General features: G+C 46.0%; 1 protein-coding gene across 2 annotated transcripts in view; it reads right to left on the bottom strand.

Annotated features, from left to right (window-relative positions):
* SLC24A3 (solute carrier family 24 member 3) overlaps positions 1–14,839 on the bottom strand; it is a 329,374-nt gene that overhangs the window by 35,847 nt on the left and 278,688 nt on the right. The window contains exons 8-11 of one of the 2 annotated variants that reach the window (XM_073339750.2): positions 11,179–11,204; positions 9,370–9,423; positions 8,532–8,677; positions 412–572 (exon numbers count right to left, since the gene is read on the bottom strand). In XM_073339750.2, the coding sequence (XP_073195851.1) occupies positions 412–572; positions 8,532–8,677; positions 9,370–9,423; positions 11,179–11,204 (387 nt within the window). The remainder of the gene's footprint in view (positions 1–411; positions 573–8,531; positions 8,678–9,369; positions 9,424–11,178; positions 11,205–14,839) is intronic. The other variant, XM_073339751.2, reaches the window with a different exon arrangement.

The following is a 14,839-nucleotide window of genomic DNA, read 5'->3' as shown; positions in this document are numbered from 1 at the left end:
AAAACACCGAAAGCACATGTCAGATACTAATCCAAATTACATTGGTGTCAATTTGAAGTCTACTGAAGTCAATGGAATTACAGTGTTTGTAGAACCACTGTCAGTGAGATGAGAATGAGACCAATGTCTAGGAGCATCTTCTCCTGGGGTGGGGGGTGGGAATGGAACCCTTCTGCCATTTAGTGCGATCTGGTACATTGTGTAGAAAAAGCATTCTCTTTAGGTATCTCATCAGGGAATAGTGTCAAGGGATGGCTTAGCAGCATTCTTGGACAGGGGTGAGGGAGATGAGAAACTCCATCAGAGCACAGAAATGCCGGTCAGTCTCCCTTCAGTCTGAAGACTGCTGTGGGAGTAGATGAGTTCAGGATGGACACAGACTCAGGCTGAGGAGCAAGGAGTAACACGTACCTCGTTGATCAACATGCGACTGGCCATGGAGAGACGGGTTTTGGGAGGAAAGTGGCTGGTTATCATTATCCGGAGCCCAGCCTCAGAGAAGGAAAGCTGGTGTGGGTAGGCAGACAGCAGCTCGTCCACCATGATCACCGAGGCTTTACGATGGAAATTCCCTGCAGAGAATTCACAGAGAAAGGAGTGAGGTACCTTGCTTGCTGATCCAGTGGCCCCTCTCAGAGTGAAAGAGTTCTACAATTCTCCCTCTTTTCAAAAGTAGCAGCCCGAACAGTCAACTTTGCATTAGATCAACAGGTTTTCCATCTTTTTTTCACACTGCAAACCACCCCATAAGAGAGCGACCCTTTCCTCTCAGCACCCTAACCCCCAGGAGCTTAGGAACTATTTGGCAAGGGTGGTCCAGGAGAGATGACCGCTCGCTCCCACACCACAGTACATGGTTCTCAAAAGGTTGAATTCAGTGAACCATAAAGATTCGTGGGCCCACGGTGAGTCACTCAACTTCAGACACTGGCATCTAAAGTGCATGTTCTCTCAGTCACTTCTGTCCTTGAGCAACCGGATTTGAAATAAATCTCTCACTTGGCCCACCATTGAGGCTTTTCATTGCAAAATCTAAACTACTCTCAAGAATTTATCACACACATACTACACACAATGATTACACTCCAAAGAGCAAATATACCACTGCAGTAGATGCCATCTGGTGCTTAGGCCTGTGGTACTGGCTGCATTGATTCCAAAAGCATAATCTTTACTTGCATGAGGATATAATCCTCACCCACCATTTCATCATGTGTTGGGGCAGGTAGCTTTTGCTGTGTATCTGCGGCACAATAGGGCAAACTAAATGCAGGTTCTTGTATCCTTGGGCAGTGCGCTCAGTGCTGGAATGGGGCACCAAATCTGAGAGCAAGTGAGGCACAGCTGTTCTGTGATGGCAACTCGCCTGCTGCTGACCCAATGTGCAGAACCTGTCCTAAGTGGCCAGAGAAAAAGGACATGAACGGAAGGCATTTCAGCTCACTCTAGATGTACCACATGGTTGAGGTCAAATCCTGATCCCTCTGAACTCAAACAACAACATCCCATAAGCAATCTGGGGGAGGGAACATCTTTTTGTTCTGTGTTTGCACAGCTCCTAGCACAATGGGGTTCTGGTCCATGACTGGGGCTCTAACATGCTACCACAATTAATAACTATTATTATTGTTATTTTATAGATATTGCCACAAAGAACAATATGTTCTCAGCTTTAACTCATTAAGGAAACATTTTGCCTGGGTATTTTCTTTGTTTTTACTGAAGTGGGAAAAGGTATTATTTTTATGCTAGTATAAACCAAAATGGCAGACCTGTTGTTTCTTGAAACTTTTGTCAAATCTATAGTTCAAGACTGCTCATGAGAAACGCAGCAGGCCCCCGGGGCTTTCAATTTTCAGGCAGAACTCAGGAATTAATAAAAATGATCCAAAAATATTTCACAGTTCAAACACAGAAACCCTTTTCTGACTCTCTTATTTCAGTGGGTCCAGAAAGGCAGAGGCTCAGAAAGTGATGAGAAACCTGAGACCCTTGCAGTAGATTTCAGAGTAGCAGCAATGTTAGTCTGTATCCACAAAAAGAAAAGGAGGACTTGTGGCACCTTAGAGACTAACAAATTTATTTGAGCATAAGCTTTCGTGAGCTACAGCTAAAAAGCTCATGCTCAAATAAATTTGTTAGTCTCTAAGGTGCCACAAGTCCTCCTTTTCTCCTTGCAATAGAGTTTCACTCCAACTTCATATGTATTATTTGTATTATTGTCCCACCTAGGAGCCCTTGTCATGAAACAGCACCCCCTAGTGCTAGGTACTTTACAAACACAGAACAAAAACCACAGTCCTTGCCCCCAAAGAGTTTACTGTCTACGCTGGTAAAAACAATGCGGTGTGTGAGCTAATACTGCAGATTAGTGTGTGAAACAACACTGGAGATTTTCAGTCAGTCATTTCTTGGCTACTAGTGGCCAGTTGCCAGATAAACATTGAAACAATTTTCAAAAAGTGAAGAAACATCTCTTCTCTCAAACGACTTGTCTGAGTAACCACAAAGTTTCAAAATAAAAAAGCCACCCAGACATGAGAAATGTCACGCAGAAAGGAATTATTTGTAGAGAAGTGTGCGTAAACGAATCCATAACTGAAACTCTCTTATTTGTGTTTCTAATCCTGATGTCAGCTGGTTACCTGAATGACTAAGGCCTGGTCTACGCTTAATTTTTTTCTGGCCTATGTCAGTAAGGGGTGTGATTTTCTGCAGACGTAGCTATGATGGTTAAGGCCACAGAGTAGACACAATTATATGCTTGTATTGCTTATTTCACTTCCTCAAACCAGAATAAAATATACTGGCATAAGCATTTTTATAATAGCATGTAACAGGATCAGCTGTCTCCTTTGTGCCCCCTCATGACCTGTATGCATGCACACTGGGCCAGAGGGGACCGGCTCTGCAATACCATACCACAATTTCCCCTTTGGTTTAGGGTCCCTTAGGAATGCCACACAGTCCAAAGATGGAAGAAGTCTCTTCCTGGGGTTCTACCTTGAGTCCAAATAAACTGAGAAATAAAGTCTCTTCCATCCAGACCTCAGCTGGGCCCTGCCCCTGCTCCCTGAGGGACTGTCTCATCCTGCTCAGTACCCAGCCTGAGCCAGGAAAGCTAATGGTCCAACCAGCTGACCAAATTCAGCGATGAGTCTGCCTGAGGCACCTTGTGCATACGCTAAGGTCCTGCTCCCTGAGCAGCTGGAGAAGACACAAGGCCTGTCCTGCCTTCTCCCTCCTCTGTGCTCCAGCCTCTGGCTCTCAGGCAGAGCTGATGCTGGGCATAAGCAGACTAAGCAATTGCTTAGGGCCCTGAGCAGCTCAAGGGGGCCCCTTATTCGCTATTTTAGCATGTGTCGTGTGTTTGGGGGGGTAATAGTCATGCTTAGGGCCCCCAATGGGGTGCGGGAGGAGGTGAGGGCTTTGGGGTGGGGCTGAGGGGTTTGGGGTACAGAAGGGGGCTCCGGACTGGGGGCGAGGGGTTTGGAGTGCAGGAGCAGGCTGAGGGCTGGGGCAGGGGTTAGGTGTGGAAGGGGGCTCAGGGCTGGCGTGTAGGAGGGGGTGAGGGCTTCAGGAGGAGACTCAGGGCTGGGGTGGGAGGTTGGGTGTGGGAGGGGGTTCCAACCTGGGGCAGGGGGTTTGGGGTGCTGCTCTGGGAGGGAGTTAGGGTGCGGGAGGGGATTCCAACCTGGGGCCGCCAACCGGACTTTTAGCGACCCAGTCAGCAGTGCTGACTGGAGCTGTCAGGGTCCCTTTTTGACCGGGGATTCCGGTCAAAAACTGGATGCCTGGCAACCCTATATTAGAATGGTCTTTTTCCAGTTAAACTTATGTCAGTTTGGAAGATGTTTAAGTAGAGGCAAAAAAAAAAAAAAAAGCCACTCTAATTCCAGAATAAGAATGTCCACAGAAGGAGTCATTCTGGTATCACTATAGCAGTATAATTATACTGGTATAACTGGAAATATCTCCCATATAGACAAACCCTGATCTGAAATGAGAGGGTCCACACAGAGGTTTGTAAACATAATGGGCCAGACCCTCAGCTGCTGTAACTTGGTGTAGCTCCATTGAAATTAATACCAGTTTACACCAGCTCAGGAGCTGACTGAGAAGAGCAGCAGCAGTTCAATCTTGATCCAGAGCAGTAATTTTAGCTGGCAGAAACAGCTGTCTAATACAAGGAAAACCCCAGTTTGCAGAAGTGGCAAGAGCACACGCATAGCTCCCTAACTGCAAATCAATTCTAGGGCTCAGGAAAGGAAACTCAGGATAGGCTTCTAGGGGCACAAAGCTCTACAGATATAGAGCAGGTTGCACAGAGGAGCCAAGAGACCAGTGAAGAAGCTTGGCAACATGTGACCTCCAGAAGAGGTAAGCGGAATGTCCGGGTTCCAGTAACACAGACACAGGTAACTAACCGCTTTCATGTTCTCTCCACAGGTATCGTTGAGGAGAGTGGACCAGATGATATGTCTGGGGCGAGAAAGCAGAAGGAGACTCCGCTGGTTGGAAGGCATGAGATGCGCTGTCCTGAGGTTGGGGGTTCCACGACCACCACCCCCAAGAGGAGAAGGCGGGTGGTGGTGGTCGGGGACTCTCTCCTCCGGGGGACTGAGTCATCTATCTGCCGCCCTGACCGGGAAAACCGAGAAGTCTGCTGCTTGCCAGGGGCTAAGATTCGTGATGTGACGGAGAGACTGCCGAGACTCATCAAGCCCTCGGATCGCTACCCCTTCCTGCTTCTCCACGTGGGCACCAATGATACTGCCAAGAATGACCTTGAGCGGATCACTGCGGACTATGTGGCTCTAGGAAGAAGAATAAAGGAGTTGGAGGCGCAAGTGGTGTTCTCGTCCATCCTCCCCGTGGAAGGAAAAGGCCTAGGTAGGGAGCGTCGAATCGTGGAAGTCAACGAATGGCTACGCAGATGGTGTCGGAGAGAAGGCTTTGGTTTCTTTGACCTTGGGATGGTGTTCCATGAAGGAGGAGTGCTGGGTAGAGACGGGCTCCATCTTACGAAGAGAGGGAAGAGCATCTTTGCCAGCAGGCTGGCTAACCTAGTGAGGAGGGCTTTAAACTAGGTTCACCGGGGGAAGGAGACCAAAGCCCTGAGGTAAGTGGGAAAGCGGGATACCGGGAGGAAGCACAGGCAGGAATGTCTGTGAGGGGAGGGCTCCTGCCTCATACTGGCAATGAGGGGCGATCAACAGGTTATCTCAAGTGCTTATATACAAATGCACAAAGCCTTGGAAACAAGCAGGGAGAACTGGAGGTCCTGGTGATGTCAAGGAACTATGACGTGATCGGAATAACAGAGACTTGGTGGGATAACTCATATGACTGGAGTACTGTCATGGATGGTTATAAACTGTTCAGGAAGGACAGGCAGGGCAGAAAAGGTGGGGGAGTAGCACTGTATGTAAGGGAGCAGTATGACTGCTCAGAGCTCCGGTACGAAACTGCAGAAAAACCTGAGTGTCTCTGGATTAAGTTTAGAAGTGTGTGCAACAAGAGTGATGTAGTGGTGGGAGTCTGCTATAGACCACCGGACCAGGGGGATGAGGTGGATGAGGCTTTCTTCCGGCAGCTCGCGGAAGCTACTAGATCGCATGCCCTGATTCTCATGGGTGACTTTAATTTTCCTGATATCTGCTGGGAGAGCAATACAGCGGTGCATAGACAATCCAGGAAGTTTTTGGAAAGCGTAGGGGACAATTTCCTGGCGCAAGTGCTAGAGGAGCCAACTAGGGGGGGTGCTTTTCTTGACCTGCTGCTCACAAACCGGGTAGAATTAGTGGGGGAAGCAAAAGTGGATGGGAATCTGGGAGGCAGTGACCATGAGTTGGTTGAGTTCAGGATCCTGACGCAGGGAAGAAAAGTAAGCAGCAGGATACGGACCCTGGACTTCAGGAAAGCAGACTTCGACTCCCTCAGGGAACGGATGGCCAGGATCCCCTGGGGGACTAACTTGAAGGGGAAAGGAGTCCAGGAGAGCTGGCTGTATTTCAAGGAATCCCTGTTGAGGTTACAGGGACAAACCATCCCGATGAGTCGAAAGAATAGTAAATATGGCAGGCGACCAACTTGGCTTAATGGTGAAATCCTAGCGGATCTTAAACACAAAAAAGAAGCTTACAAGAAGTGGAAGGTTGGACATATGACCAGGGAAGAGTATAAAAATATTGCTCGGGCATGTAGGAATGTTATCAGGAGGGCCAAATCGCACCTGGAGCTGCAGCTAGCCAGAGATGTCAAGAGTAACAAGAAGGGTTTCTTCAGGTATGTTGGCAACAAGAAGAAAGCCAAGGAATGTGTGGGCCCCTTACTGAATGAGGGAGGCAACCTAGTGACAGAGGATGTGGAAAAAGCTAATGTACTCAATGCTTTTTTTGCCTCTGTTTTCACTAACAAGGTCAGCTCCCAGACTGCTGCGCTGGGCATCACAAAATGCGGAAGAGATGGCCAGCCCTCTGTGGAGATAGAGGCGGTTAGGGACTATTTAGAAAAGCTGGACGTGCACAAGTCCATGGGGCCGGACGAGTTGCATCCGAGAGTGCTGAAGGAATTGGCAGCTGTGATTGCAGAGCCACTGGCCATTATCTTTGAAAACTCGTGGCGAACCGGGGAAGTCCCGGATGACTGGAAAAAGGCTAATGTAGTGCCAATCTTTAAAAAAGGGAAGAAGGAAGATCCTGGGAACTACAGGCCAGTCAGCCTCACCTCAGTCCCTGGAAAAATCATGGAGCAGGTCCTCAAAGAATCAATCCTGAAGCACTTGCATGAGAGGAAAGTGATCAGGAACAGCCAGCATGGATTCACCAAGGGAAGGTCATGCCTGACTAATCTAATCGCCTTTTATGATGAGATTACTGGTTCTGTGGATGAAGGGAAAGCAGTGGATGTATTGTTTCTTGACTTTAGCAAAGCTTTTGACACGGTCTCCCATAGTATTCTTGTCAGCAAGTTAAGGAAGTATGGGCTGGATGAATGCACTATAAGGTGGGTAGAAAGCTGGCTAAATTGTCGGGCTCAACGGGTAGTGATCAATGGCTCCATGTCTAGTTGGCAGCCGGTATCAAGTGGAGTGCCCCAAGGGTCGGTCCTGGGGCCGGTTTTATTCAATATCTTCATAAATGATCTGGAGGATGGTGTGGATTGCACTCTCAGCAAATTTGCGGATGATACTAAACTGGGAGGAGTGGTAGATACGCTGGAGGGGAGGGATAGGATACAGAAGGACCTAGACCAATTGGAAGATTGGGCCAAAAGGAATCTGATGAGGTTCAATAAGGATAAGTGCAGGGTCCTGCACTTAGGACGGAAGAACCCAATGCACAGCTACAGACTAGGGACCGAATGGCTAGGCAGCAGTTCTGCAGAAAAGGACCTAGGGGTGACAGTGGACGAGAAGCTGGATATGAGTCAGCAGTGTGCCCTTGTTGCCAAGAAGGCCAATGGCATTTTGGGATGTATAAGTAGGGGCATAGCGAGCAGATCGAGGGACGTGATCGTTCCCCTCTATTCGACATTGGTGAGGCCTCATCTGGAGTACTGTGTCCAGTTTTGGGCCCCACACTTCAAGAAGGATGTGGATAAATTGGAGAGAGTCCAGCGAAGGGCAACAAAAATGATTAGGGGACTGGAACACATGAGTTATGAGGAGAGGCTGAGGGAGCTGGGATTGTTTAGCCTGCAGAAGAGAAGAATGAGGGGGGATTTGATAGCTGCTTTCAACTACCTGAAAGGGGGTTCCAAAGAGGATGGCTCTAGACTGTTCTCAATGGTAGCAGATGACAGAACGAGGAGTAATGGTCTCAAGTTGCAGTGGGGGAGGTTTAGATTGGATATTAGGAAAAACTTTTTCACTAAGAGGGTGGTGAAACACTGGAATGCGTTACCTAGGGAGGTGGTAGAATCTCCTTCCTTAGAGGTTTTTAAGGTCAGGCTTGACAAAGCCCTGGCTGGGATGATTTAACTGGGAATTGGTCCTGCTTTGAGCAGGGGGTTGGACTAGATGACCTTCTGGGGTCCCTTCCAACCCTGATATTCTATGATTCTATGATTCTATGAAAGGAAGTGTATGAATGACCATGCCCTTACCTCAACTGGGGGTAGCAGAAAAACTCGAGGTGTTTTCCTGCTGCTGCGTTTCTGTGGTGCTCACTGGATGACGACTGTAATTAGCGCTCTGTATGGAATTCTGAACTGCATCATTTGTAGAACTGCTCTCACTCTCTGCTGGGAGCATGTCTCTGTGTGCACTGCCCCAGTGAAGGGAATCCTAGACTAAGAAGTTTCAGGGAAGGTGTTCTCCAAGGATGGGATGCACACAACTGGAAATGGATCTGCATCCACTGTAACTACACTGCCATCTGGTGGTGTGGATTACAAACAGGCCAAAGTTCTTCTATATTCCCCTTCATCTCAATCCCTGACAATACAGAACCATCCTGTGTAGTTTAATTACTAGCAAACGTGAGTGAGGATTATTCAGAATGATACAAACAAGCAGCATGACTTACTGGAACAGTTACCTTTCTTTAGTAATACCACTGTGGCGTCACAATTGCTGTTATCATCCATTTCTGTGTTATTTGATAATCCGTTCACCATATTTGCAGCATTTTTTGTCTTCCTTTCAAAGCAGTGATGTAAGGAGGAATTAAACCTATGCAAAGAAAACAAACACCTGCTGTATCTCTGTTCCCTATATGCAGCTTTCCCAACAGCCTGTCTTTTCTTGAGCCAGACCACCTATGACCAAACTATAACATACTAGGGGGCAAGGAAGGCCCTGTGGTTTTAAAGAAATCTAGCCTTAGAATAGGACAGCTCTAGCTTAGTTACTTGCAAAACAATCTCTGTGTCCTCAAACATGAAAGTCCATAAAACATCATGTGTAAAAAGTATCCTGGATGCTAAAACAAATGCAGATTGTAATTCTGTAATTCTGATATTAATTCTGTTAATTCTGTTGTCTTGGTCAAAAGATGGATGGTTCAGGGGTCAGGGTGCAAGCCTGACACTCATCAGACTTGGGTTTAATTCTCTGATCCTCCCCATATTTTCTGTGTGACCATGAGCAAGTCACTTGGTCTTTCTGTGCCTTGGTTTCCCGACCAATACCCTAAAGATAATAGCACTGGCCTACTTCACAGAGGTGTTGTGAGGATAAATACATCAAAGATTGCCAGGTGCTCAGACACTATGTAATGGGAGCTAGAGAAGTACCTGGGCTAGATGGCATTATAGAAACCCTTTGCCGCCTCTTACTGCTCTTGAATTACTTTGCAGACTCTGAAAGCACATCACAAAGCAGAGCCCTGCATTTTAAATAGGCCAAGGGCATATTTGACTTACTTCATGATCAGGATGTAAATGAAGTACATCAGCACTAGGACTAGGGACTCCCACCTGCAAACAAAGGCAGATGAGGGACAAATCACAGGAGAGCAGAGAGAGGTCACCTGTGCCTGACGGCACTCCCTGCTTTAGCCATTCAGTAAACCCACATGGAAATGTTCAATCCACTGGACATTGTAGTGCATATCCAGAAAGGGGGTTAAGAAGTAGGCTGCGCACAAAGCATGGGGATTCTGACTCCTACTCTGATCCTGCTTGGCAAAAAAATCAAAATCAACTACAAAAATAACATGTAGCTGTGCAACCACTAAGCAACTTGGACACTTCGGGAAGGGCAGCCTGGGGCATGGGTGCAGTGGAGCGGGTGGAGACATTTTATGCCCGCTTTGCACAGTGTGAATGTTGACACATGGTGCAAAGCAACGGAGAATCAGGCCCATCCAGCTTCCAGAGCTGGTTTAAGAGCGCTACTGCTGCTGAGAAAAGAGACTGAACAAGCGGTAGCAGGAGCTCTTTCCAGCTCTCTCTCCATGCTGCTGCTGTGGCTACACAGCTGAGCCAGCAGGCACTGGACAAGCAGCTTTGCATGGTTTAAACTGCTAGTTAAATGTTATGAAAAGAGGGTTTTTTTTAGCAGTTTCTACTACAAAATAAAGGACATTTGTATTAAAATTAGCCAGCCCATGGCTTTTGGTACTTCTCACTATAGAGTCCCCCCACCAACCAGACCTCACATTTTGTACAGTTTACTCTGACAAACCACTAGCCCCAGCAATAAGCATCACCACAGTTCTACACAATAAGACTCTTTGTTCATTTTCTTTTAAGTCGAGCTCTGGCTTTTTGATCTCTTAGATTTAGCACTGACCATATTAATTCACTTTCCTTGTTTCTGACAGTCCAGCGCTCTGCTTCCCCGTTGACGTATTTCATTAAAAGGAAGCTGTTAAGTCTAATTTGCCCTCAAATTTAATTGTAGTTTAAAAAGAAAAACAAAAACCTCTGCAGAACTGTAAAAGTAAACATCCCAGGGGGAACAAATTACGCCCCCTGCAACTCCCTGCAACATTTTTAACCCAAACATTATAGAAAACCTGAAAATGAAGTATAACTGACTAATGTCATTGTCCGATCTGAGAGATAGACAGCAAGCAAACAGAGTAAACAGCTGAAAGTAAATTAGATTTTTCTATTTTCAGCTTTACTAAGCTGCGGTGTTATTAATAACACAGGTAAATGCAATCATTTAAATAAACGATTTATAACTGGACAGTCCCCTTTAATGCTACCTCAGGTCATTTTAGTTTTAACATCACCATTATAAAGATACACCCCATTCAATTTCTTTTTAAAAGTTCAAACGTTTGGACAAAGTCAGGGAAGACATGCTGGAAGACATTTCTAATGCTCATGTTTCAAAGCATCTCCCCTCTGGCTTTCACTGCCCCCTCCCAGTCGCTCTGACCTCACCCTGGCAGCAGATCTCTGACTAAGGGCCATGCTGTATTGCCAGTCTGCCCACGTAGACACCACAGCCCTCTGGAGGAGTGTATGTGGGTGGACAGAGGGTTCAGACTGACACCGCTGCCTCCTTGCATCAGGGGACGCTCTGAATGAACCTGTCCTAGGCATTCCTCCCTAGCTTAGAAAATGAGTTATGCCAGTCCACCTGCTAACTGGGTTTCCTGCTGAGCAGGAAATTGGTGCCTGAATTGCTCTGCAGAACTTTAGCTTTCCCTGCTCTCATTAACCCTGATTTTTCAGCTCCTGTAATATAATCAGAAAGTGACAGCTGGATACACTTACCAAGAAACGATTTCATCATAAATAAACTGTGGAGAAAATTAAAAAAAGGCACGTTATCCATGAAATGCGACAGCGTACATCGTGCTGAAAATACCCCATTACGTGAACACGTGGCAAGGAGAGGCAGAATCATCTAATGATCAGAGTGAGAGACAGAGGCACAAGGCCTAAGTACCACGAGGGTGCTGTTTTCTTGGGCTCATTTAACTTCTCCGTCCCCCAGTCTGTCCCATCAATGGCATGGGGATGACAGTCTTATCCAAGTGCTCTGAGATTTTTTTATAAAAGGTGCATTCAGAGCAAGTGTCCAAAGGATGTGAGTGATTTAATGGAGGTAAAACACATGAAGTTATGTGGGAAACAGGGTGTCCCATGGAAATCATGTGACATGTACCTTTGGGGGGAAGGGGGGCAGATCCCGGTGTAAATCAGCATCGCGCCGATGAAGTTAATGAAGCTACATGCATTTTACACCAGCTAAGAATCTGGCCCAGGGCCTGATTTTCATAGGTGCTGAGCACCTACTATTCCAACTGAACTCAAAATACCGGTGAAAACCCGGCCTCACAATCATGTCACACAAAACCTTCCAGGGAAGGGAATACGTCTTTCTCCAAGTGTTGTATCTTTCTGAGTAACAATAACAGCATGTCACAAAAGTCGTTACATCTGACTTTTGTCAATTTATCCTTGGCGTCACTTTTTAAAAGGAGAAACTTCAAGGTTAGCTTTTCCTAGTCACCACTAGATGGCCCTCACGTTCCATAGCTTATTTCCAACAGGGCCTCTCGGAGATGGGAGATGAGAATGAAAGAGTGCCAGCGGATATCGGGCTGGTCATAGTCAGAGCTGCCAGTCTTTCCCTGCACTCTTACTTTAAATGGACATCTGCAATTTACTGGCTTCCCTGCTGGTTCCTCACTGTCACCCCCAACCACAGGCCTCATTTCAAAATCATTTTCAGCCTGTGGAACGGTAGCACGTTGTAATGCGCCATGACAAGATGTTGTGGCAACACAATGTCAAGAAGATAGCTGGGCTTCCTTGGGTTGCTTATCCTGAAGTCTTCTCCCAAAGTGCCTGCTTTCTCCATCCCTTGGCGCCATCCAGCCTTCCTGTTCTGCTGAACATTTACATTGTGTAACATATTTTATGCTACCTGACAGCTAACAAAGAGGCCCCATGGTTTTTTCCCTTTGGCTCAGTGTCAGACCACGGCTCTTGTTAGAGTGTGACTCTGTCAAGTCCAGAGCTGCGTAGGTGACATGCTTACAGTAACCTGGGACCAGGGGCATCCTCCCAGAATAGCTGAGTGACAACACGCCACCACGTCAGTGCCAAAGCTGTACTTCCCTGGGCCATGGGGCCTACAGCCTCAGTCCATAGTCACCCTACAATTTGACATCCCAGGAAATGACTGTGGGTTGTACTTGGTTTCAACTTTTATTAGACGGGGGAAAACTTTAGCTCAGCCGTTCTAAAGCTTCATGGCTCTTTGTTTGCCCTCCTCTCTACACTACATGAAGAGATATAGTTTCATTAGGAAAACACCACCATGAGAAAGCACTGTTATGGTACCAGAGAACAACCAAAGGAAAGGGAAACCCCAGTGAAACACCCCCTGTAGCCTGTACACTCTGTAAAGAGCAAACCTCTCTTTGTTTGTAATGTACATCAGTAATACTGGTTATCAGAAGATAATGTGGCTGTGATATATCATGCACACCACAGGTTATTGCTCATACTCACCAGTGTTTTATGTGCCAACAATAGTTTCAGGCTACGATGTTTTGGTGTGACAGGACACGTAAGCACGCACACTCATCTTTGCAAATAAAAATGAAAATAAGCCATAGGACACGTGTTTTCGCCTAACAACTTTGACAGTTGCCCAGATCCTCAAAGATATTTAGGTGCCTAACTCCCATGGGTATCAGTGGAAGTTAGGAACCTAAATACCTTTGAGGATTTGGGCTAGTGTCCCTTTAAAATTTGGAATTGTTGAATTTTTTCATTCTAATGCATGACAAAGAATAACTTTGGAACAGTTTGAGAAATTAGATGTTGTTTTGCCAAGCTCTAATTAAAAGAAGGTCTTGGTGGATTTTTTATTTGGCAAAGAGTTATAGAGCCAACATTGGTGTAAATGAAGCCAACCCAGTTTACATCTAACCTCTGGATTTTTAAGTGATTTAATGTTAAACCCATAACTTAAAAATACTCAATATCAATGGGAACATATTTATTTGCCAACAGACACATATATGGTTAGGCAAAACAATGGTGGAGCATACACATCCATGAGAGCATCACAGTCTATTTGTTAAAAGAACAAACATGGGATACCTTCCACACACAACATCATCCATTATAGAAGATCCCATATTGTGCTAGAAGTTAAGTATGTGCTTAAGTCCCATTTAAGTCAAAGGGATTTCTTATAAAGCACATACTTATGTGTTTTGCTGAGCATGGATGGACTTGTGTTCTTAAGTCCTTTGTTGAACTGGGACCTACACGTGTTTGGATGTTTCTTGTTTTTACACATTCATGTCTCAAAATTAACAATAATCATATGGGATTTATTTATTCTAACCCAAGAAAATTTACTTCCTTCTTTCAATGATCAAGAAGCCCATTTTATCTCATAGAAAAAGTGGCTAAGGGAATATTCATATGACTGGTAGAGTAAGGTGACCAGATAGCAACTGTGAAAAAACAGGATGTGGGGAGGGAGGGTAATAGGCACCTATATAAGAAAAAGTCCTAAAAAATGGGACTGTCCCTTTCAAAACGGGACATCTGGTCATCCTATGGTAGAGCAAGAAAGATCAGTTATAAGTGTAACTAGTGTGCACCTGCATTTTGTGAAATTGACCACTTTTCTCTTTTCTTCTCTATGCCATTCATCTAGTTATTTTCATGATTAATGTGAAATAAATGTTCATTTCAGCATGACAGTGTCTTTCGAAGGCAAGAGAGAAACTGGTTCACTTCAAATCACAGAGCAGCCACTAAAAGGGACCATGTCATGATTAATGTCTGTCCTTAACTCACCTTGCGTGGGCATGGGCCTGAAGACAATGCATTGTCTTCACTCATCTCACAGGAGCGTGAGGAGGCTGACTCATTACAGCGGGTACGTGCCTCGCGAAAGGAAGGTGCGACACAGGTACCATTTATGATCAGTACGATTTCAAGTAGGGAGCACAGCACTGAACTGGAACAGCATCTAAAGGTGTGTGTGTGTGTGTGTGTGTGTGTGTGTGTGTGTGTGTGTGTGTGTGTGTGTGTGTGTGTGTGTGTGTGTGTGTGTGTGAAATCCTGATCTTGCTGGAGTAAACGGGAGTTTTGCCTTTTACTTCTGTGGGCCAGGATTTCACCCTGGGAGCTTATGATAAGGAGTCGTCTATGTTCCTCCGCGACTGAGTGATACTATTTAAAATTCAGGCATTAAACACGACAGGACGGAGCGCTTAAGGGTGCTGCATGTGTAACCACTTTGCTTTGCTTTGATGCAAAACCTCAAAAGCAAAGCCACCTAGCAGGACATCCTTTATTCCTTCACCCATCGGCACACAACCACACCCCTACACTGTAGACTGCACACAGCCCTCACTCTGCTTCAGTGTGAGGCTAGACTTCCCCCCATTTCCTTCCC

Source organism: Lepidochelys kempii, chromosome 3, assembly GCF_965140285.1.
Source record: "Lepidochelys kempii isolate rLepKem1 chromosome 3, rLepKem1.hap1, whole genome shotgun sequence".
NCBI lineage: Eukaryota > Metazoa > Chordata > Testudines > Cheloniidae > Lepidochelys > Lepidochelys kempii.
The sequence above is the reverse complement of the archived record's forward strand: the minus strand, read 5'-3'. Positions and strand labels throughout refer to the sequence as shown.